The 22,404-nt window shown below is 40.6% G+C and overlaps 1 protein-coding gene across 1 annotated transcript; it reads left to right on the top strand.

Moving 5' to 3' along the window:
* Nucleotides 1-1,344: 1,344 nt before the first annotated feature.
* On the top strand, nucleotides 1,345-18,334 carry CUNH6orf52 (chromosome unknown C6orf52 homolog). The gene is made up of 4 exons (XM_090269876.1): nucleotides 1,345-1,503; nucleotides 1,736-1,913; nucleotides 15,095-15,140; nucleotides 18,027-18,334. Exons 1-4 carry the CDS (start codon nucleotides 1,433-1,435, stop codon nucleotides 18,182-18,184), a joined length of 453 nt encoding a protein of 150 aa, XP_090126002.1. The 5' UTR covers nucleotides 1,345-1,432; the 3' UTR covers nucleotides 18,185-18,334.
* Nucleotides 18,335-22,404: the final 4,070 nt, after the last annotated feature.

Below are 22,404 nucleotides of genomic sequence, written 5' to 3'. Positions count from 1 at the left end.
GACATTTATTTCTTAAAAAAAGTCTGGAGGTAGGCCAGTCTAGTTCTGGTACAGGGAGTTAGTCCATATTCACTGAGACCCAGGCTTATTCTCTATTTCCAATTCTGTATTTGTATGCATGACGTATTCCTCTGTATTATATCATAGGGCAAGATAGGTGCCGGGTTATTTTGGCTCCAGCCATCATATCTGTAATCTCAGCACTAGGCTTGGGGAAATGGTGGAGGACAAAAGGCCTTCCAGCTAAGCGAGCTCCTTCTGTCTACACAGTTTTCCTCAATTCCCTTATAATAGTTCTTATTTACATCTTAGTCTGATTTTGGCCACCTGGCCCCATCTCCCTGCTAGCGGGAAGCTATGAAATCTAGTCTTTTAGAGAGGCCCGTTACTGTCCCCAAATTAATTCAGGGTTCTGTTATTAAGGAAGAAAAGGAAATAATATTGGGTGGCACCTAGCCATGTGTGTCACAGATGCTAATCAATGACATCTCCCTTGAAGACATGGGGAAACCTACTGGAATATAATAAGCTCTACTTTATCACCTGTGCCAGACACCCTGCCTTGTGTCTAGTAGAGGCTCAGAAAATAATGGGTAAATTATTTGAACTCATCATGATTATTACTTATTAGAGGTACATACAGAATACATCAAGCACTTGAATAGTGGAATAGTTCTTTAAAACTGGAGTAATTATTAACAAACTTCAGGGAAATGGCCAAATCCTAATTGTTTGTTTTTAAACTCAGAAGTTATCATCTTAAATTTTGACACTTTGTGTAGCCTTGCTACTTCAAGTGCATGAGAGCTGGCTAGAAAGGCAGAATCTAAGGCTCAACTCCAAATGTAATGCATCAGAATTTATGTTTTAGTATGTGCAAGCAATGCAAATATGCATTGAAGTTTGGAAAGCTTATTGTGGTTTGCAAAAAAAAAAAAAAACAAAACTGAAGCCACAGATCTTTTTTTCCTGTATTTGCATTGAGGGGGTGGTGGTGGTGGTGGTGGTGTGTGTGTGTGTGTGTGTGTATTTGTCTTAAAGTTTTAATTATTAAAAGTGACTGGCTTACATAGCCGGGATAGAGACTTCTGCGTCCTTCTCAGTTGCCCAGCACATACTCCCTGTCCCTCCCCCAGGGTTCTGGCCAGCTTCCCCAGGCCTGGCAGCTGGGAGAGGGGGCTGGCAGCTCAAAGTCAGAGGAATCATTTGCTGAAGTTACCCCAGGTGACTCCAATGCAGTCCTGCCCCTGCCCAGGCCTTAATTCCATTAACCTGAAAGTCAACCCGTTAATTGCCAAGCAGGAATTGCCACTCTCTGAAGCAATTGTGAGAGTTATTTGTCAGGTCTAGAGGTTTTAGACCATGAGCTGGAACTTTTGACTCAGGAGTCAAAACTGGATTTCTCGTCTCATTTTATCAAGTTTCTGGATAAATGGCTGGACAGGAGAGTTTTGCAGGTTTTGACGTAGCTCAACAAAATAATTATTACTGGTACTGGCAAAGGTGAGGTGTTTTATCCTACTCCGAATGAAAATGAAGGCCATTAGTGTTCTTTTTCTTATATAATTGTTAGCAATTTACAAATTATTGCTCTGAAGATAGGTGTTCTTAAACAGTTAAAGCAGACATCGTAACTTAACTTCTGGGAAAGGAGAAAGAGCCCTGTGGTTTTGCATGGTCCTGCTGCCATGGTTAGTGATGTCATTCCTGTTGTCTCTCTCCCCTCTGCCATTAGAGTGAAGCAGGAGTTCCAGCGCCACCAGGGCTGCCCCTTTGGCAACTGGTATGAGCAACAGCACAGCTGTTCTCCTCTCTCTGGCTACAGCTGTGGGTGTGCAGTGAATGGAAGTGAACACAACCTTTCTGCGTGCAGGACCGCGGGACACCCAGCTGAAACTTTGGTTCCGCCTGAGGTATCACTCTCTGAAATGAATCCTGTGTTGTTTGTGTGTTCAATGTAGAAACAACTTTTTCCTATCTTCACACCTCCACATCCCACCATTCAGATTCCCTCAGCGGTGGCTTTTGCTCCCTGTTTTAATACCAGAGTAACAAGGATGACTTTAGAAATTTTGACTTGCAAATGACTGAAGTCTTCACTATCTTCCAAAAAACAAAATAATAGGCTGATGCAATCTTGTGCCTAAATTCTTGTTACTAAATTTTAGATTATCATCTTTCAGAAGATTTTACTCTTAAAACACAAAGATGTGTTGGAGTGAGGGAAAGTCTCCTTCACACTCCCCCACTTCCCCATTTCCGCCCCACTTAGAAGAAAACACTGTTTAAGCCGATCTTATCCTCTCGGTTTTTCCCTTGTACTCTTGCTAAATCAGTGTGATCGGGCTTTTTTGTTTGGGGAGTTGGGAGTGCCTTGGGTAGGAATGGACCGTGTAGTATATACTTGTTAGCTTCTTGCTTCTGTGTATAGGTTGCATCAGGAAAGCTTTCTTTAAAAGCTTGGATGTACTGTGATGTTGCTCATCCACACTGACTGACATTTTAAATGTTCTTAGTCTCTTATCAAACTTCCTTTTACTTATCTTCAAGCATATGAGTGTTTTTGGCCAAGAAAAATTTCTGAAAGGAGGAAATCTGGATTGAAGGATGTAATATTTAAAATTTTAAACAACTTACCAAAAAACCTGCCTGGATTTACACTTTCCACTGCTCTTGCATGTGTACTTGCCTCTCTCTCTCTCTCTCTCTCTCTCTCTCTCTCTCTCTCTCTCTCATTAGCCAGTTGGACAAATGAGGACGGCATTTGTCTGTTATTGAGGGCAAATATGATTTCAAATGTTTATTGGTGTCTGTATTCTGTGACTTAGTTGATATTTTTTGTCTACCTTCTGCTGTGCCCCTTTTTCTTGACTGTGTAAGATATTTACATATTAGGGAAATTAGCACTTTGCAGTCACAATGTTACAGATTTTCCTCTGCAGTTTATTTTCTAATGTGCAGTGACATTCTTTGTGTGATGGCCTTGGCTTTTACACCAGAGTTGGATATGACAGTTAAATGCTGTTTTAAAACTCATTTGCCTGACCTTTTTTCCCCCAAACTTTCATTTTCCGTTTTTCATTTTTTTTAATGTTTTTTATTGATTATATTGTTACAACAGTTCCAATTTTCTCCCCCTTGCTCCCCTCCACCCAGCACCACCCTCCCCCAGCAATCCCCCCCAAGTCCATACCCCTGGTTCGTAAAAATTATCCCCCCCCTTTCAAATATTAGGACCCTTTGTAATCTTGTAAAGGACAATGGGCGAAGGTCTCAAGCTCCTCTAGCTGCTTCAAGCTGGACATGGTCGTCGTCCTACCTACCCTTGGGTCCAGAAAACCCTAATAAGAGTGGGGGTGTGGAGGGGAGGGTGGCCTTCCCACATGGGGAAGGATCGTGCAGACTCCAGGTCAGTTGGCTGTCTCCGGTCAACGGCGTGCTTGGTTTAACAGGCTGGTGTCCTTGTTGTGTTCTGGGGGCAACAGATTTGGCGAAAAGGGTTAAAAGACATCATTCAATCCATAACTACTAGTTGACAAAAGGCAGGGATTAATTTTTCAATGTTCCATATTAGGAAAAAAAAAAAGAAAAAAGAAAAAGGGCTTCTTTGTAAGAAGGTGTGCTAGGCACATCTCACCTGTCCAAAACCCTTTTGCCCATTATACTTAGTTTGGGCTGTGGTAAATAGTTTAGGTTTTCCCCCTCTCAGACCTCTGGGCCTTTTCTGTCCAAGCCATTAGGATAGAAAAGAGAGACCAGTTTTAACGTGAAGCCCACAGACCACCCCATTCTTCACCAACCCAGCCACTTAGTTCAGCCAAACCATTGAGTCTCAGGAGGCAGCGCTGCAGAGAGGATTAAGTGAGGCTTATGCGTACAGACAATCACTCAGGTAATGCGATCATAGGCTTATGTCCTTTGAAAACAGAAAACACGTGTTAATTTATGTAACATAACCCACAAACAAGTCTCTAAATCTGTAAGACTGTCTTATTGGGAAGACATCCAGTTGCAAGGCACTTGAAATTCTATTTGCCTGCAACTTGAATATCTTTGATGATATCACAGACATGGTTTAATTTTCAAGTGAAACCATATTTTAAATGAGAAGAAACTTTTAAGACGGTTAGTTGCCCTATTTTATACTCTACTACTGATCATTGTGATTTTCCTTGAATAATAATTTTTCTCCCTAAGGTTACCCTCCTTGTCTTTAAAGGGACTACATTAAGTCCATTTTTAATTTATCCTGTTCGTTTGCAAAAACATAACAAGAGCAGCAAATGATCACTTATGATCTTTAGTTCTGCTTTGCTGGAACTTACCCAAGGAATATTTGGGGTGACCCTCAGTCTGTTCTTCAGGGCACAGAAGCTGAGCCACATATCTGGCATTCATCCTTGCCTGTGCACACCTCTTTTTTCCAAGTCTTTCTGGTTTTTCATTGTGCCTTAAGGTCCCTTCTAGCCATCTTTCAGGAAAACAACCTCCGTTCCTTCCCTGGAAAGATTGCTGTGGACCGCACAACCAACCATGGTACCAGGCCTTTTATCTCATGGGCTTTTATTACCTTTGAAAGTCATTCCCAGTTCCTCAGGGCTTTTTGGTAACAATCTGAGCCCAAGTATGTTTCCTTTAGGCTTGACATTCCAGTCAAAACTTGGTCAAAAAAAAAGGAACCTCTATTAACAACTGGTCTTATTAGTTCTATGCAAAGAAACTTATGTCATTACTTACTTGTTTAAAATGCCAAACTCTGGAGGGATCAAATAGGGAGAAAAATATACAACGTGAAGGAAAATCTTTGTTCTAATATTCACTGAACTGGCATTTCCATTCTTCATATTTTCATTTTTCCCCCACTAAAAAAATTATTTTGTTTGTTTTTCCATTACAGTTGTCTCAATTTTTTACCCCTCTTGCTTCCCTGCATCCTGTCCCTCCCTTCCCCCACATTTAGTCTCCACTCAGTTGCCCATGTCCGTGGGTCATTCATATATATATATTTTTTTTACTTGACCCTTCCCCTTCTTACACCCTTCTCTTGCTCCCCCCTCCCCCCTTGTTACTGTTAGTCTACTTATTGTTTACATACCTCTGGTTCAATTTTGCTCATTTGTTTGTGTTGTTCATTAGTTTCCTGTAATAGGTGACAGCATAAGGTATTTTTCTTCTCTTGCCTGGCTTATTTCACTAAGCATAATTTTCTCTAGTTCCATCCATGTTGTTGCAAATGGTAGAAGTTCCTTCTTTCTTTCTGCTACATAGAATTCCATTGTGTAAATGTACCACAGTTTTTTGATCCACTCATCTACAGATGGGCATTTAGGTTGTTTCCAGCACTTGGCTATTGTAAATAGTGCTGCTATGAACATTGGAGTGCATAGGTTCTTTTGAATTGGTGTTTCAGGATTTTTTGGATATAATCCTAGCAATGGAATTGCTGGTTCAAAAGGCAGTTCCATTTTTAGTTTTTTGAGGAAATTCCAAACTGTTTTCCATAGTGGCTGCACCAGTCGCATTCCCACCAGCAATGCACCAGGGTTCCCGTTTCTCCGCATCCTCTCCAGCACAAGTTGTTTGTTGATTTGTTGATGATGGATATTCTGACTGGTGTGAGGTGGTATCTCAATGTGGTTTTTATTTGCATCTCTCTGACGGCTAGTGATGTTGAGCATACTTTCATATGTCTATGGGCCCTCTGTATGTCTTCTTTGGAGAAGTGTTTGTTCAGGTCCTTTGCCCATTTTTTAATTGGGTTGTCTGTCTTCTCGGTGTTGAGTCGTATGAGTTCTTTATATATTTTGGAGATCAATCCCTTGTCTGAGATGTCATTGGCTAATATATTTTCCCATATGGTTGGTTTCCTTTGTATCTTGCTGATGTTTTCTTTAGCTGAGCAGAAACTTTTTAGTTTGATGTAGTCCCATTTGTTTATTCTTTCCTTTATTTCCCTTGCCTTAGGAGATATATCAGTGAAAATGTTGCTACGTGGGATATCTGAAATTTTCCTGCCTAGTTTTTCCTCTAGGACTTTTATGGCATCACGACTTACATTTAAGTCTTTGATCCATTTTGAGTTTATTCTGGTGTATGGTGTGAGCTGGTGGTCTAGTTTCATTTTTTTGCATGTCCCTGTCCAGTTCTCCCAACACCATTTGTTGAAGAGGCTCTTTTCACTCCATTTGATGTTCTTTCCCCCTTTGTCAAATATTAGTTGACCATATGAACCTGGGCTTATTTCTGGGCTCTCTATTCTGTTCCATTGATCTATATGTCTGTTTTTATGCCAGTACCAGACTGTTTTGATTACCGTGGCCTTGTAGTATAGTTTGATATCAGGTATTGTGATTCCTCCTACTGTGTTCTTCCTCAAAATTGCTGTGGCTATTTGGGCTCTTTTTTGGTTCCATATAAATTTTTGAAGTATTTGTTCTAGGTCTGTGAAATACATTGCTGGTATTTTAATAGGGATTGCATTGAATCTATAAATTGCTTTGGGTAGTATGGACATTTTAATGATGTTGATTCTTCCCATCCATGAGCATGGTATATGCTTCCATTTATTTGTATCTTCTTTAATTTCTTTCTTCAGTGTTATGTAGTTTTCTGTGTACAGGTCTTTTACCTCTTTGGTTAAGTTTATTCCTAGGTATTTTATTTTTCTTGTTGCTATGGTAAATGGGATTTTTCTTTCAGTTTCTATCTCTGAGTTTTTATTGTTGGTGTATAAAAATGCCTTCGATTTCTTAATATTGACTTTGTATCCTGCTATTTTGCCAAATTCATTTATTAGGTTGAGTAGTTTTTTTGTGGAGTCTAAAGGATTTTCTATGTACACTATCATGTCATCTGCAAATAATGACAGTTTTACTTCCTCTTTTCCAATTTGGATGCCTTTTATTTCTCTTTCTTGTCTGATTGCTGTGGCTAGAACTTCCAAGACTATGTTGAATAGGAGTGGAGAGAGCGGACATCCTTGTCTTGTTCCTGATCTCAGGGGGAATGCTCTCAGTTTTTGCCCATTGAGTATGATGTTGGCTTCAGGTTTCTCATATATGGCCTTTATTATGTTGAGGTACGCCCCCTCTATTCCCATTTTGCTGAGTGTTTTCAACATAAATGGGTGTTGTACTTTTTCAAATGCTTTTTCCGCATCTATTGATATGATCATGTGGTTTTTGTCTTTCATTTTGTTTATGTGGTGTATCACGTTTATTGATTTGCGAATATTAAACCATCCTTGCATCCCTGGGATGAATCCTACTTGATCGTGGTGTATGATCTTTCTAATGTGTTGCTGGATCCGGTTTGCCAATATTTTGTTGAGGATTTTAGCATCTATGTTCATCAGCGATATAGGTCTGTAGTTTTCTTTCTTTGTTGTGTCTTGACCTGGTTTTGGAATTAGGGTTATACTGGCTTCATAGAACAAGTTTGGGAGTCTTCCCTCTTCTTGTATCTTTTGGAATAGTCTGAGGAGGATAGGAGTTAGTTCTTTCCTAAATGTTTTGTAGAATTCACTTGTGAAGCCATTTGGTCCTGGGCTTTTGTGTGCTGGGAGTTTTTTGATTACTGCTTCAATTTCACTAGCTGTTATTGGTCTATTCAGACTTTCTGCTTCTTCTTGATTCAGTTTGGGAAGACTGTAGTTTTCCAGGAATCTGTTCATTTCCTCTAGGTTGTCAAATTTCTTGCCATACAGTTGTTCGTAATAATTTCTTATAATTCTTTGTATTTCTGTTGTATCAGTTGTGATTTCTCCTCTTTCGTTTCTGATTTTATTTATTTGGGTCCTTTCTCTTTTTTTTCTTGATGAGCCTGGCTAAAGGCTTGTCAATTTTGTTTATCTTTTCAAAGAACCAGCTCCTACTTTTGTTGATCTTTTGAATTGTTACTTTAGACTCTATGTCATTTAATCCTGCTCTGATCTTGATGATTTCCTTCCTTCTACTTGATCTGGGTTTTGCTTGTTCTTCCTCTAGTTCTTGTAGCTGTAGGGTTAAATTTTTTATTAGAGATTCTCCTAGCTTTTTTAGGTAGGCTTGTATTGCTATGAACTTTCCTCTTAAGACTGCTTTCGCTGTATCCCATAGGTTTTGGGTTGTTGTGTGTTCATTATCATTGGTTTCCAGGAACTTTTTGATTTCTTCCTTGATGTCATTGTTAACCCATTCATTATTTAATAGCATGTTATTCATTCTCCGTGAGTTTGAATGTTTTTGAGTTTTTTCCTTGAGGTTGTTTTCCAATTTTAAGCCATTGTGATCTGAGAAGATGCTTGATATAATTTCAATTTTCTTGAATTTATTGAGGCTTGTTTTGTGTCCTACCATGTGGTCTATCTTTGAAAATGTTCCATGTGCACTTGAGAAATATGTATATTTTGCTTCTTTGGGGTGAAAACTTCTATATATAGCGACTAAGTCCATTTGATCTAAAGTGTTGTTCAGTGCCTCAATATCTTTGGTGTTTCTTTGCTTTGAAGATCTGTCCATTGTTGACAATGGGGTGTTAAAGTCCCCTACGATGAGTGTGTTGCTGTCTATATCTTTCTTGGAGTCTTTCAAAATTTTCCTTCTATATTTGGGTGCTCCTAAGTTGGGTGCATATATATTTATAAGGGTTTATCTTCTTGATGGATTTTCCCCTTAAGTATTATGAAATGCCCTTCTTTGTCTCTTTTTATGGACTTTGCTGTGAAATCTGTTTTGTCTGATATAAGTATTGCTACCCCGGCTTTTTTTTCATGTCCATTTGCTTGAAATACTTTTTTCCATCCCTTTACTTTCAGTCTGTGTAGATCTTTTGTTCTAAGGTGTGTCTCTTGTAGACAGCATATATGTGGGTCATTCTTTCTAATCCATTCAGCTACCCTATGTCTTTTAATTGGAGCGTTTAATCCATTTACGTTTAAGGTTATTACTGATAAGTACTTATTCATTGTCATTTTTCCCCTTTGTACTCGTGTTCTTCTGTGTCTCTCTCTGTTTCTTTATCTTCTTAGAGCAGACCCTTTAGCATCTCTTGCATTGCTGGTTTGGTGGAGATGTATTCTTTTAGTCTTCCTTTGTCTGAGAAACTCCTTATTTCGCCTTCCATTTTGAATGAGAGCCTTGCTGGGTAGAGTATTCTTGGTTGTAGGCCTTTGTTTTTCATTGCTTGGAATATTTTTTGCCATTCCCTTCTGGCTTGTAGTGTTTCTGCTGAGAAATCTGATGATAGCCTTATTGGAGCTCCCTTGTATGTTATTAGTTGTTTCTCTCTTGCTGCTTTTAGGATTCTCTCTTTGTCTTTGAATGTTGCCATTTTAATTATGATGTGTCTTGAGGTGGGCCTGTTGGGGTTCATCTTCATTGGGACCCTCTGTGCTTCCTGGACTTGCGTGACTCTTTCTCTCCTCATGTGAGGGAAGTTTTCTGTCATTAGTTTTTCAAAGAGGTTTTCTATCCCTTGCTCTTCTTCTTCTCCTTCTGGAATTCCTATGATACGGATATTATTACATTTCATGTTGTCCTGCAGCTGTCTTAGAACCTCTTCAGTCTTGTTCAGTCTTTTTTCATTTTGTTGCATTGTCTGGGAGTTTTTGTGTACGTTGTCCTTCAGCTCGCTGATCCAATCTTCTGCTTCCTCTAGCCTGCTTTTAATTCCTTCTACTGTGTTCTTCAGTTCAGAGATCGTATTCTTCATTTCCTCCTGGCTCTTATTGATAGCTTCCATGTCCTTTTTGATGCTGGTATAATTCTCAGTAAGTTCCTTATAGTTCTTCTGGAGTTCACTGTAGTTTTTCTGGAGTTCTTTGTAGTTTCCGCTGAGCTCATTTAGCTTCTCCATAATCCATGTTTTAAATTCCGTATCTGATATTTTGCTCCCCTCTCTTTCATTTAGCACTCTTTCTGGGGATTCTACCTTTCCTTTTGATGGGGGGTTGTTTCTCTGTCTCCCCATTTTTGTGATTCCTTTTGTTTGTTGGTGCTTCTTAGAATGATCTGTTCTTTCTGGATCTGCCTCTGGTAGCGTCAGATCATGTACCAGACTGGCCCTAGGTAGCCTATTGGAGACTTCCAGTGATCTACTGCCTTTGTCTCTCTTCTTTAGTTGTTACTATACTCAATCTGTGGTTGGCCGTCAGTCTTAAGGACCGTGGGTGTGGCAACTTAATTCCTGTATGTAGGGCTTTTATTTCCCCTTAGTATGACGCCACTTGGAGGGGAAGGGTCTGTCTGCTGTACTGGGGCTGAGTCAGCACTGGCTGGTCCTGGAAGGGGGTTAGTGTAGCTTACACTTACTCCTCCGCCCTCCTGGATCTCTGTCTGCGTTGTCCTTGATGATATTTCTTTAATCTGTCTGGTTGTATTTCAGCTACTTTTTGGTGGATCTTTTTCTCTGGTTAGTTGATTGAGAGTCACTCTGCCCACCTTGTCTTGAGATCTTTTGTGAAGGTGCTGCTAAAACATAATTATACAACCCAGGCAAGAAACCCACACCCTCCAATGTCTCCCCCAAATACAGTCCCACTATAGGCTGCAAATGAGCCCGTGTTAATATACTTGTGGAGATACTGGGACTCTTATTTCGTAGGAGAAACAGAAAGGAGTTGTTTTAAATGAAGGAAGGGTAATTTTTGAGCTGGAAGTTGATAGAGTATTAATATTAGCAATTGGGATCAAGGTTATGTAAGAGAGCAATTAACACACTATGTTTGAAAAGGAGGGGAGGGTTACAGTGTGGAGTGAGAAAGTGGAAGTGTATAGTATTAGGATTATATAATCGGTACATACTATATGATTAGCGTGGGAGGTAGGGTAGACACAACAGACATCCAGGTAGACAGACAGCCAGAAATTGAAAGAGAGGTCTGGGGAGGTTAGAAGGTAGGATACAGATTGAGAGAGAATTTTTTAAGAATAAAAATACAGAGTAGAAAATAGCAAGACAGGAAGGGAGAGAGGAAAGAGAGAGAGAAAGTAGAGAAGAGAAGGGTAGGAGAGAGAACGAAAGAAGAAGGGGAGGTAGAAGAGAGGGGACTGAATTAAAATTCTTTTTTAAATTATATATTATAAAAAAGATTAGGAGATTAAAACATGATATAAAGTTGCAAGATAGAGAGAAAGGGTGAATAGAGAGAGAGAGGAATAGGAGATAGGAAAGCAAGAGGATTTGGGAGGAAAAGAGCTCAGAGGAGGGAAGGAAATCAGGAGGAAGAGGAGATATTAGGGAGGGGAGGATTGAAATTGAAGAGTTGACAAAAGATAGGATGAAGGAGAGAAATACAAGAGGTAGGGAAAGAAGTGAGGGGATGGGGTAGGAAAAGAGAAGGGGTAAGAATGGGAGAGTAAAGGGAGAGGGGGATAGATTAGAATTATAATTTGAATATTAAGAGATTAGAATATAAAGTGGAATAGGGAGAGAGAGAGAATATGTATAGGGAGAGAAGGAAAATAAGGACAAGAGATGAAAGAAAAACGAATGTAGACTGAAGGGGGACAAAATAAAGAAAGAAATTTAATAAAGTTGAAGGTGCGTAGCACAGAGAAAGGAGAGGGTGAGAAAGGGAGAGAACTTAAAATTATAAAATTAACTGAGAATAGGATGCAGGGGAGAATGCTAAGGGGAGAGAAGGGAGGGAAGAGGAGGGGAGAAAAGGAGAGAATAAGAAGGGACTGACGGTAGGGGTAGTTAGAGAGTGAGAGATAAAAGAATGAAGATTTTAACTCAATTCAACTTTTATGCACAGTCTCTGAGTATTTTTGGTTTGTTTGTTTTTTGGTTTTTCCTTGCTTCCTTCCTGAGTCCGCTCCTACTCAAAATTCCATGAGTTTCAAATCTTTTCTGGTTGGTTGGCTGGCTGTGGGAGAGTTCTGCTTGATTCTGGGATTGCTAGTCTTTTTTTTCGTGGGCCTACCACCGCTCTGCTGTGAGCTGCGTTTAGTTGTCCCCTCCTGAGGCAGCCTCAGCCCTCCTCAGGCTTGTCCAGCTACTCCTTCCCACTGTTGGTCCAGCCTGTGCCTGCCAGCAATCCCTGCCCCACCTGTCTCTATTCCCAGGCTACAGCTTCTGCTCTCTTCCCTGTCTATATGCCTGTACACCCTATCTCTCTCCCTGTCTCAAGACCGTCCCTTTGTTCTGCAGGACTCTGGCACAGTCGGTCAAAGTGCCGGGCCCAGTGGCCCTTTCCTGCCCAGGGCCTCTCCCCTAGTCTGGAGCTTTGCAGTGGCTTTCCTGCATGTGCTCTTCTCCTTGCCCCAAAACTTTCTCTATTCCGAGCTACCGCTTCCCCTGGCTTCCCTGTCTATCGGCCTGCGCACTCTATCTTTCTTCCTGCCACAGCACCGTCCCTTTGTTCTGCAGGATTCTAGTGTGGTCGGTCAGCGCAGCGCTCTCCTACCCCGGGGCTCTCTGCCAGTCTGGAGCTCCACAGCAGCCCTTCCCTGCGGCCCCTTCTCCCTGCCCTAAAACCGTCTCCCCTCCAGAACCTCCGTCTCTGCTCTCTTCCCTACTTACACATCCTGCGCGTCATATTTCCCTCCTAGCCCCAGACCGGCCTTTTGTTCTGTGGGATTCTAGCGCGACTAAAGAGCAAACACTGGTTTCAAGAACGCAGTTCTCCCCCGGTCCGGAGTTCTGCAGCAGCTTTTCTGTGCTGCCGTTCTCCTTGCCCCAAAACTGCTCCTTTGTTCTGTAGGGCCCTAGCGCTAGTGCTGGGCTCACCTGGAGTGCCGAGCTTTCGGTCGGAGGTTGCAGCTGAGGATGTTTCCCTCTAGACTCAGATCACACAGTTTCTCCCAGTCCTGATTGTTCACTGTTCTCTCCCTCCTCTGGCTTTTTCTGCCAAATCCTCTCCCTAACTCCCTACAAGAATTCACTCCTGGCTAGTGAGCTCTCCGGCTTGGTACTGCAAACGCACAGAGTCTTGGAATGACTCAGCCTGCAGTTTGTGATAAACCCCTCCACCCCCCTCCACGCTGCTCCCACGATCTCCTCCCCGTTCACGTTATCAGATATCCACACTCACTGAGTCACTCCTCTCCGCATTTGTTCCTGGATTCTCTCCTTAACAGGAGCGAGCTGAGAACACTGTCCCTACTCTGCGGCCATCTTACCCCCTCCATAATTTTCCGTTTTTCAAGTCTGTTTCAGGTGTGCCTCTCAAAGAAAATATATTGTTGGACTTCTCAGCTTTTTTTTTTTTTAAACCCAATTTGGGATTTACCCTTTTAGCAGAAGCTTGTTACAACTTAAAAAAAAAAATCTTTTGCTACATTGCCTGAGGTTTTAGGACAATTTTTTTTTTCCTTTTACCCCCTTTTTGGGGGAGGGGAAGTAGTCTCTCTGACTTCTAGTAGTTACCTTTATATCTTTAAATAGGGAAGTATAGCTTTGAGTGTATTAACAACTCCAGAAATGAAAGTACTTCTTTCTCACTCCATTTGTGAAAAAATAAGAAATGAACACCCTTTTTCTCTTCCTGTCACCCCTTCCCTCCTTTCTTCTCTCCATTTTTGTTGACACATTTATTTTAAATATTTCACTCTCTAGTCAGATTATTACTATAACAAGCAGTTTTCATTCGAGAATTATAAATATATTCTCTTGGGTGCCTGTGGTTACTAACTTGTGCCACCTGCCTCCTCTCTCGGTAGGAATTCCCGGGTTTGGAGATGGCCAAATTTGAGATGGTAAGGCTCTTCATTGGGTCTTTTCACCAACACACCCTCCCTTGAGTCTTCCCTAATAAAGTGCACCCTGTCTGAGATGCTATGGTTTTATTGCCCACTTCCCCCACTGGAACACACCTATGTCCCTAGCCCTTCTCTCCCCAAGTTAAGGGTTTAGCCTCTCCATTTTGACATTATGTCTTCCTTAAGGTTAGGAAGTGGTATCTTCAAAATGCTTTTCAGGTCTTTGGGGGTTCATCAGCACAACTTGAAAGAAAAGTCACTTACAGCTGTCCCCTTCTTTAAGGACAACCGGCAGCATACACTGCCCAGGTGAACCTCAGACTAGAGAGAATGCTCTGTCTTCAGACGGGTTCTGTTCCTCCACACACCCTCGTAATTTAGGATCCACATTTACCAGATCACACATTGAAAAGGAGGAAATGTGAGGTTAATTGAACATTGTATTAAAAGAAAGGCCCCATTTAAGCACAGACTCTGGTTTCTTAGCCATTTCAAAATAGAAAAAAATACATCAATGGTTGATTAAATGTATGGTAACCATATAATTTATTTTCCAAATCAGGACCTATTTCAGAGTGAAAGTGGGGCACACTTTTAGATAGATTGAAGAGGAGAGATAGTGGAGTTTTGGCTTTCAGTATAATCTCATTCTTAGCAGGGGAAGCTTAATTAAAGTCATTAGTGCCACGAGCTAACTCAGCCCTTCCTGGATGGGGTAGGTCCTTGAAACAGCTGTACAACCTTAACAAAGACAGGTTTCCAACAGGTGCCTATAAAGAGAAGTTATAAAAACTTACACTCCAGTAGAGCCAACAGAGTCTGGATTAACCAGCGAAGATTTATTTTGGCAGTGCTTCTGGAATTTAGTTCTCATTATGTCAGAGGATGATTAATTGGTTTGCTTTCCTGTAGCCTCTGCATTTCCTTAAGAACCTATTCTTCTGGTCCTTAGCTGAGCCATAGAGTTGGGGGTGTGATTAAAAGGCAATGAGGAGGTTGTGCTCCTGGAGACTTGGCAGATTGTCATCTGGAAGGAAGGGCAGAACTCTAGAGAGTTTGTCATCTAGTACATGGACTATGGAGTCAGGATTCAGGGTCCCTGGGGTCTGGTTCCTACCCAAGGTTCTAGGATGCCAGTTAGTTCTCAGAAGCTTCAGAGAGCCCAGAGGTCTTTGTCGGGCTTCCTGTTCCTTTGTGAGTTTTCTTCTGTTGACTCAGTTCACTCATTTCATAATTATAAAATTATATAATTTAAAGATTCTTCTAATTCAAGTTCAAAAATAAGTTTGATCTAAAGGGACTTTAGTGTTTTAGATATTATTTTTGAGAGCTATATTTTTCTAAGAAAGTATGTGTGATAGTAAACGTTTAAGTACAATTAATTTTTCTTAAAATACTGATTTTCATTTTAGAAAACCACAACTCTCATGGAAAGCCAAGATGAAGACCTACTAGAAGGTAACATAACCTTGTGTTACAGTAGTTATAACAAAACTAAACCAGTTTCCAGGTTCCTTGTTCACTTAACTGAGAGATTTGTGAAGGAGAAGGGCATGAGGCAATCACTGTGGCCCTGGCCTCCTAGCTCCCCTCGGGAGCATTGGTTCCTGGAGGACTCAACAGGTCCCCTCTGTAGTGTCAGGTGTTTCTTCATGTAGTTCTTGATCTGTTTTGAAAACACCAAAGTGTATCTGCCCAGAGAACAGCCCTGTTTCTGACTGTGTCTTATTCGAGGAAAAGAAGAAAACATTTTACTTCTTTTATTTATTTTAATTTATGGGAAAGAGAAACAAAAGAGAAATGCAGAGAACACTTTTGCCCGTTTCTTATGAAATGTCTGTCTTATCAGGTCCATCTGGCTTCTTTCCCTACCCTGACCCCACTCCCATAAGACAAACCCACCCACTCACTGCCTTTGTGATTTTATCCAAGCTGGGAGCATCCATCTTTGTAGTCCCAGTAACCAATACAAAGTCTGCAGGTTAGTTGGTGTTCAATGTTTAAATAGAATGAAATTGATGTTTAAAAGAACTCTTCAAATGCTATGGAGCAGTTCTAGTTTTTAGTACTTTGACTGAAATGTGAATAATGGGCGCTTATTCCAGCTGTCAGGGGTATTTCATTATGGTGAACATGTGAGTCTGTCCTGCCCACTTTTACTAGTCCTTTAGATGGTCTGTAAAAATGAGAGGAAGGCATACCATGAGATTGTGTTGTCTGGATCCACACTGCCAGGGTGGATATCCGTTTTTTGAGCTCTGTGATTCCAGTCAAATAAACCTCCAATTCACTGGCATCCCCATATGTCAAATGGGATTTAAAATCTACCTCATACAAAGTGTGGGGACAATAGCTCTAAAGTGATTTTCAAAGTGTTTTAACAGGGTCTGGCACAGAATAACCACTCCAGTGTTAGCTATTCATTTATCTGGGCAGCTCTGTCCAGTAGAAATGTAATGTGAAACACAAATCCACCCATATAGGTGGTGTTAAATTTTCTAATAGCCAAATTCAAAAAACAAAAAGAGACAGGCAAAATTAATTTAAATATTTTAAACTTAATCTAAGATATTCAAAATATTATATCAACGTGTAATCAATATAAAAATTTAATGAGATTACAAAAACTTTAATATTAAGTTTTCAAAATATAATGTATATTTATACCACATCTCAACTAGGATTAGCCACACTTCAGGTTCTCAATAGCCACATGTGGCAATGACCACTGTATTCGACAGCATGGGTCAGGAGAGCCCACAGGTTTAGGAAGGATTTAATTAGTCTGTCTTTTATAGGCCACTATTATCCAATGGACAACATCACTGGAAGGGCCTAGATCATTAATCTGTGGTTCCTAGCTGATGTTTGTTTCCTAGGCCACAGGATACAGAAGAAAGATGCTCATAAGCCTGTGGTCAGAGCCAGGAGCTTTTTAGCAAACAACTTCCCATAACAATGAAAGAAAGGACTCCGGGGCGTGAATTTAGGAACAAATTTTTCAGAAAGTTCAAGGGAAAACTAGAAAGATCTAATTTTATGACCCCTATCTTTCAAAGAAAAGATAGTTCAAAAGGGATGGGAGGCTCTAAAAAGCATGAATCAGACAACACAGTTACAAATTACTCTAGTGAAGAAAAATAAGAAGTAGCTCATGAAACATATGATGGGCAGAAGCTATTTTATGATCTTGGTTCTAAAATGATAAGTACCAAAGGACATGGTATTAGTAAGTTCAGGCTGCTATAACAAAATACCACACACTAGGCAGCTTGAACAACAGAAATTAATTTCTTGTCGTTCTGGACAGTGGAAATTCCAAGATTAAGTGCCAACTGATTTGCTTTCTGATGAGGGCTCTCTTCCTGGCTTACAGATGGCCAACTTTTCATATCCTCATGTAGTTGGGGAAGAAAGATCTCAACCTTTGGTGTCCTTTTTATAAGGGCACCAATCCCATGGAGCTAGGGCTCTACCCTCATGATTTCCTCTCACCTTAATTATCTCCCAAAGAACCACATTTCTAAATATCATCAAATTGAAAGTTAGAGTTTCAACATATGAATTTAGGAGGGGGGAGCAGAGCACAAACTTTATAACAGGCATAAAAATAAATACAAATAAATAATATGAACACATGTGAGTATTAGGAAGCATATTATGGCCCCAAATGAGCTAAGGCTTGCAAAACTTGTACAGGAAAACAAGAGTTCTTCAGTTACATTCAATACAAGGAGAAAAAAAATAGAACACATTTAAGAAGTCAAGTGATCTTGGAAACCTATTAATTTGAATATCAAGTCTGATGCTTTCATAACATGACTACTTTCTCGTCACAGGGTTTCAGATTTCAAAGAAGGGAGGCCAGGTTTCTCTCTTTTTCTAAATTAGTTGCTATATATAATTTACTCATAGATCAATCTGTTAACTAAGCAGATAAAGCAGTATGGTTATTTTTTCAAAACTCTGTCAGGTTCTTGGTCCTGGCTCACTGTTTGGCATGATATCCACCCAAGTGCTCATGCTAGAAACTCAGGTGTCATCTTTGACAGCCCCCCGGCCCCCACTTCCTCCTTTACCCCAAATTGACTCCATCTCCAAATCGTATCTACTGGTTCCATCCATTTTCTCCTGATTCACCATCCAGATGCTCCTTGATTCTGGTAGTACTACTTCTTTTTTAGGTTCAATTTCTGTTTTCAATTCTTATTGAAAGGAAACACATTTTAACATTAGTTGTCTGCAATATTTCCTGCTAATGCTTTTTTTTTTTAACTGTAAGCCATTTCTAATATATGTCCTATCAAATTCTATTTTTTCCATATGCATTATTGGCTTCTACAGATCCAGATCTTCATTTGAATATTGAGGAATTAAACAAAGAGTTTATGGTGAAAAGTGAAGAACTCTACGACTCTCTCATGAATTGCCATTGGCAGCCCCTGGATACAGTTCACTCTAAAATCCCTGATGAGACCTCACAGAAGCCAGATGTTCATTAAGCTACTCAGTTATCATATTAACTGTATCCTGTTTTGTTTTTGTTTTTCAAAAGAATTCTCCCAGGAATATACTGAGTTCTGTTTGTAAACACAAATATCCAGAACTTAAATATGAGTGAAATGATAGAACATAATGTAAATAAACTTTACCAGCACACCCATTTCCAGAAGTGTGTTATCTTACATAAGTGCCAGAGGGAGTCAGAGTGAAACAAGCTGCCCTGTAAGACATTTAAAAATAGATTTAATATGAGATGGGCCTGACCTGAAGTGATTGTGGCCTTAGCTACTCGGATGTGATATGCTACTTTCCTCTGATGTTAAGCTCCCGTGGAGAGACCCCACCCACAGAGATGCAAGGTTTCCTGCCTGCGTTTTGTATAGGAAATGCAGGTTAGAACTTGGTGTTTGACCTCCACTTCCTGACCAAAGGCTGTCTTGTGGAAGAACTGGACAGCAGAAAACAGTGGGGACTTGCTTATTTCATTAGAAAAATTCCTAAGGATGGAAAAAGTTTGCCTGTCAGCCTTCTAAGAAAGTAATTGGGCCCCCATAAAAGCCAGTTCTGAAACATCAGTGCATGTATTGACTGTGCCCATTATAAAATATGGTCTTTTTTTTTTTTTTTTTGTCCTGAAGATAAACACAGTCCTTTTCATTGCTTTGTCAGAAATTGATACTTAAGAGCTCTGGGACTGATCTGGGTGACTTGAAGGCCTGAAGACTTGTTGCTTAAAGTTGATCAGACTCCTGCTCTGAGAGTGGTTAAGACATGCTAAGCCTTGTCCCGGACTTGGTTCCAAGAGCCAAATCCAATATCAAGAGCCAGGTGGCTACAGTCCCTCTAAAGGAGTTTACTGTGCGTCATAGCACAGGACAGGGTTTCTCAACCTTGGCACTACTGAAATTTTGGGCCAGACACTTCTTTATTGTGGGGGCTGTCTATGCATTGTCCTGACATCTACCACTATGTGCCAGTAGCACTCCACACTCCAGTTGTGACAACCAAAATATCTCTAGACATTGCCAAATGTCTCTTCAAGACGAAATTGCCTCTGATTGAGAATCACTGGTATAGGGCAGTGGTTCTCATCAGAATTTCCTGGAAGGCATGTTAAAGCACATTTTCCTGGGTACTACCCCCAGAGTTTGACTCAGTAGGTCTGGGTACAACCTGAAGACTTTTAATTCTGAAAAGTTCCTAGGTAATGCTGATGCTGCTGGTGCAGATAGAACACTTTGAGAACCACTGGCATTGGGACATTCCCAGCTGGTTCAGTTTAGCTGTACATAGTAAAGAGGGTGAGGTTCTTGTTTCATGATCTTCACCCCAACACAGGGTGTACAGGTTCCCACTTTCCTGAAGAGCCTTCACCTGTTTAGGTATCCAGTCAGCTCCTAAAGCCATGTGTTTTAGGGATCAGCACCATGTCTGACCCCAGGAAATGGCTCTTATATGATCTGAGCCTTGTGTAGGGGTCCCATTTCTCTTGCTAGTGATTCATTTATATAGAGACACGACAAAATTCTGACTAATGAGATGTGAGGAGTTTTTCTCACTTTGAAATGGAGAAACAAAAGACAGCTGCCTTCTCTTTCTCTGAACACTGGGTTTAGATGTGATACCTGGCACTGTGGCAGCCATACTGTGACCATTAGGGGAACAGCCTGAGGCAGTGTTGATGCACTGCTGATCCACTGGGAATGACAGTGAAGGAAGATGCAAAGAACCTGGATCCATGACAGTGGCATTGAGCCTTTTAATTAGCCAACCCTGGGATCTCTCTACATCTGGACTTATTATGTACAATAATATATTTTCTTAATCTTTAATCTACTCTGAAATTTTGTTATTGTAGCAAAGCATCCTAACAGATATAGCTAGCCTATGCAAAAACTTGGTATCCTTGAATCAAAAGGATATTGCATCTAGAACAGTGCTAATGCAGCAGCCCCATGTGGCTATTGAAATTTAAATTTATTTATTTATTGTTTTTCTATTACAGTTGTCCCACTTTTTCCCCATTGCTCTCCCTCACCCCACCCACTCCTTTTCCCACAGTCAATCCCCACCCCATTGTCCATGTCCATGGGTCATTTATACTAGTTCCTTGACTAGACCCTTCCCCTTCTTTTCCCCCTTTTCTCCTCCTCCCTGCCTCCTGGTAACTGTCAGTCTGTTCCTTGTTACTGAAAATTAAAAATTCAGTTACTCTGTTTCAGTAGCCACATTTCAAGTGTTCAGGGGTTATTGTATTAAGCAGTACAGATTACAGAACATTTCTATCACTGCATACAGATTTATTATTGTATAACACTGGTCTGGTAGCTATGGGCTAGAGGCCTGACATGAAATTACAGCAGTGTTTTCTCAACATTTTTTATTATAGCCCCCTTCAGGAGCCCTCTTAGACATTTTTTTTCCAAATCATCTCCCCCACAAAATTTTAATTCCATAAATACTCTATATACTTTATGTCTATGATTTATACATTGAAAAGAGTAAGGTTTTTTATTCCCCTCTTCTATTCTGAAGAACAAATTTTACCTCTTTGGGGGTGATATTCTCCCCTATTGAGAATGCATGGGTTACCATGTTAGCCATGAGTAAGGTCAGGAAGGTATTTTAAGTTACCATAAGGAATTTGCATTTTATTAAAATTGTATTGGGAAGCAACTGAAGGATTTTTAAGGAGGAGCCTCATGAGGTCTGTTTTATGTCTTTAGAGTATTACCTGGGTCATGACCTGTGTGGCTTAGTTGGTTGGGCATCGTCCCGCAGGGCGAAAGGCCTCCGGTTCAATTCCCAGTCAGGGCACGTGCCTGGGTTGCAGTTTCAGTCCCCAGTTGGGGGGTATATGAGAGGCAATCAATCAATGTTTTCCTCCCTCTCTTTTTTCCCTCCCTTTCCTTCTTTCTAAAAATAAATAAAATCTTTTTAAAAAATGTATATTATTTGGGCTGCTTTATGGAGCACAGCTTGGAAGGAGATAGGAGCAGAAGTGGGGAGCACCGTCAGGAAATTTGCAGCTGCCCTGTAAGAGAGACTAGAAGTTTATCCTGGGGTAGTAGCAATATATTTGGAGAGAGATGGAGGAATCTGAGGTACTTTCTGGAGATGAAATAGTAGTGAGGGAGATGGGAGGAGTTGAGAGCTACCCCTCAGATTTGGCTTGAGTGATTACATGGCAAGTGGTTCTATTTATTAAAATGAAAAAAATGGGAGAATAGTAGGGTAGGGTAGGGTAGTCATTTTCAAAACTTCAGTTATATTTTTAAATATTTATTTACTTTTAGAGAGAGAGGAACAGAGGAAGAAATAGAGGGAGAGACACATCAATGTGCGAGAGATACATGGATCATACATCAACCAGTTGCCGCTCAAACTCCCCCAACTGGGGACCTGGCCACAACCAGGCATGTGTCCTTGACTGGGAATTGAACCAGTGACCCTGGAGCACAGGCCAGCATTCAATCCACTAAGCTACTCCAGTCAGGGTCAGTTATGAATATTTTAGAATTGAGATGCCTGTTAAACGTTAGGTGGAACTGCTTGGAACTTTTGAAATGTATTTATTCCACCAGTATCCGTTTTTTAATTGTTGACACTATTACAGATGTCCCTCATTTCCCCCCCTTTGCCCCGCTCCATTCCCAGCTTTCACCACATTTTTGTCTATGTCCATGGGTCCCACCAACTGAGCCACTCCAGTCAGGGCCCAGATGATATTCTAAAGACATAAAACAGATGTTGGGAGGTCCCTCCTTAAAATCCTTTAGTTGCTTCCCAATACAAGTTTAATAAAATCCACTTAAAATCCCTGCCTTGACCACATTGTTGTCTGTGTGCATGGTCTATGTATATATGCATGTATGTTCTTTTCCAGTCCCCCCACTGCCCTCCCCTCTGAAATCTGTCAATCTGTCCCATGTGTCCATGCCTCTGTTCCTATTTTGTTTGTCAGTTTATTTTGTTAATTCCACATATAAATGAGATCATTTGTCTTTCTCTGACTGGCTTATTTCACTTAGCATAGTAATCTCCAGGACCATCCATGTTGTCACAAAGGGTAAGATTTCCTTCCTTTGTACAGCCGTGTAATATTCCATTGTGTAAATGTACCACATCTGCTTGAAGCTTGCAGAAGTAAAGAATTCACCCCTTTCTGCCTTCTCAGTCAAATGTGCACCATTATTGAGACAGCTGTATTGGTGAATGA

Source organism: Furipterus horrens, unplaced genomic scaffold, assembly GCF_987537825.1.
Source record: "Furipterus horrens unplaced genomic scaffold, mFurHor1.1.pri manual_scaffold_3, whole genome shotgun sequence".
Lineage (NCBI taxonomy): Eukaryota > Metazoa > Chordata > Mammalia > Chiroptera > Furipteridae > Furipterus > Furipterus horrens.
Note: the sequence above shows the minus strand (reverse complement) of the source record. Positions and strands in the feature narration are given on the sequence as shown.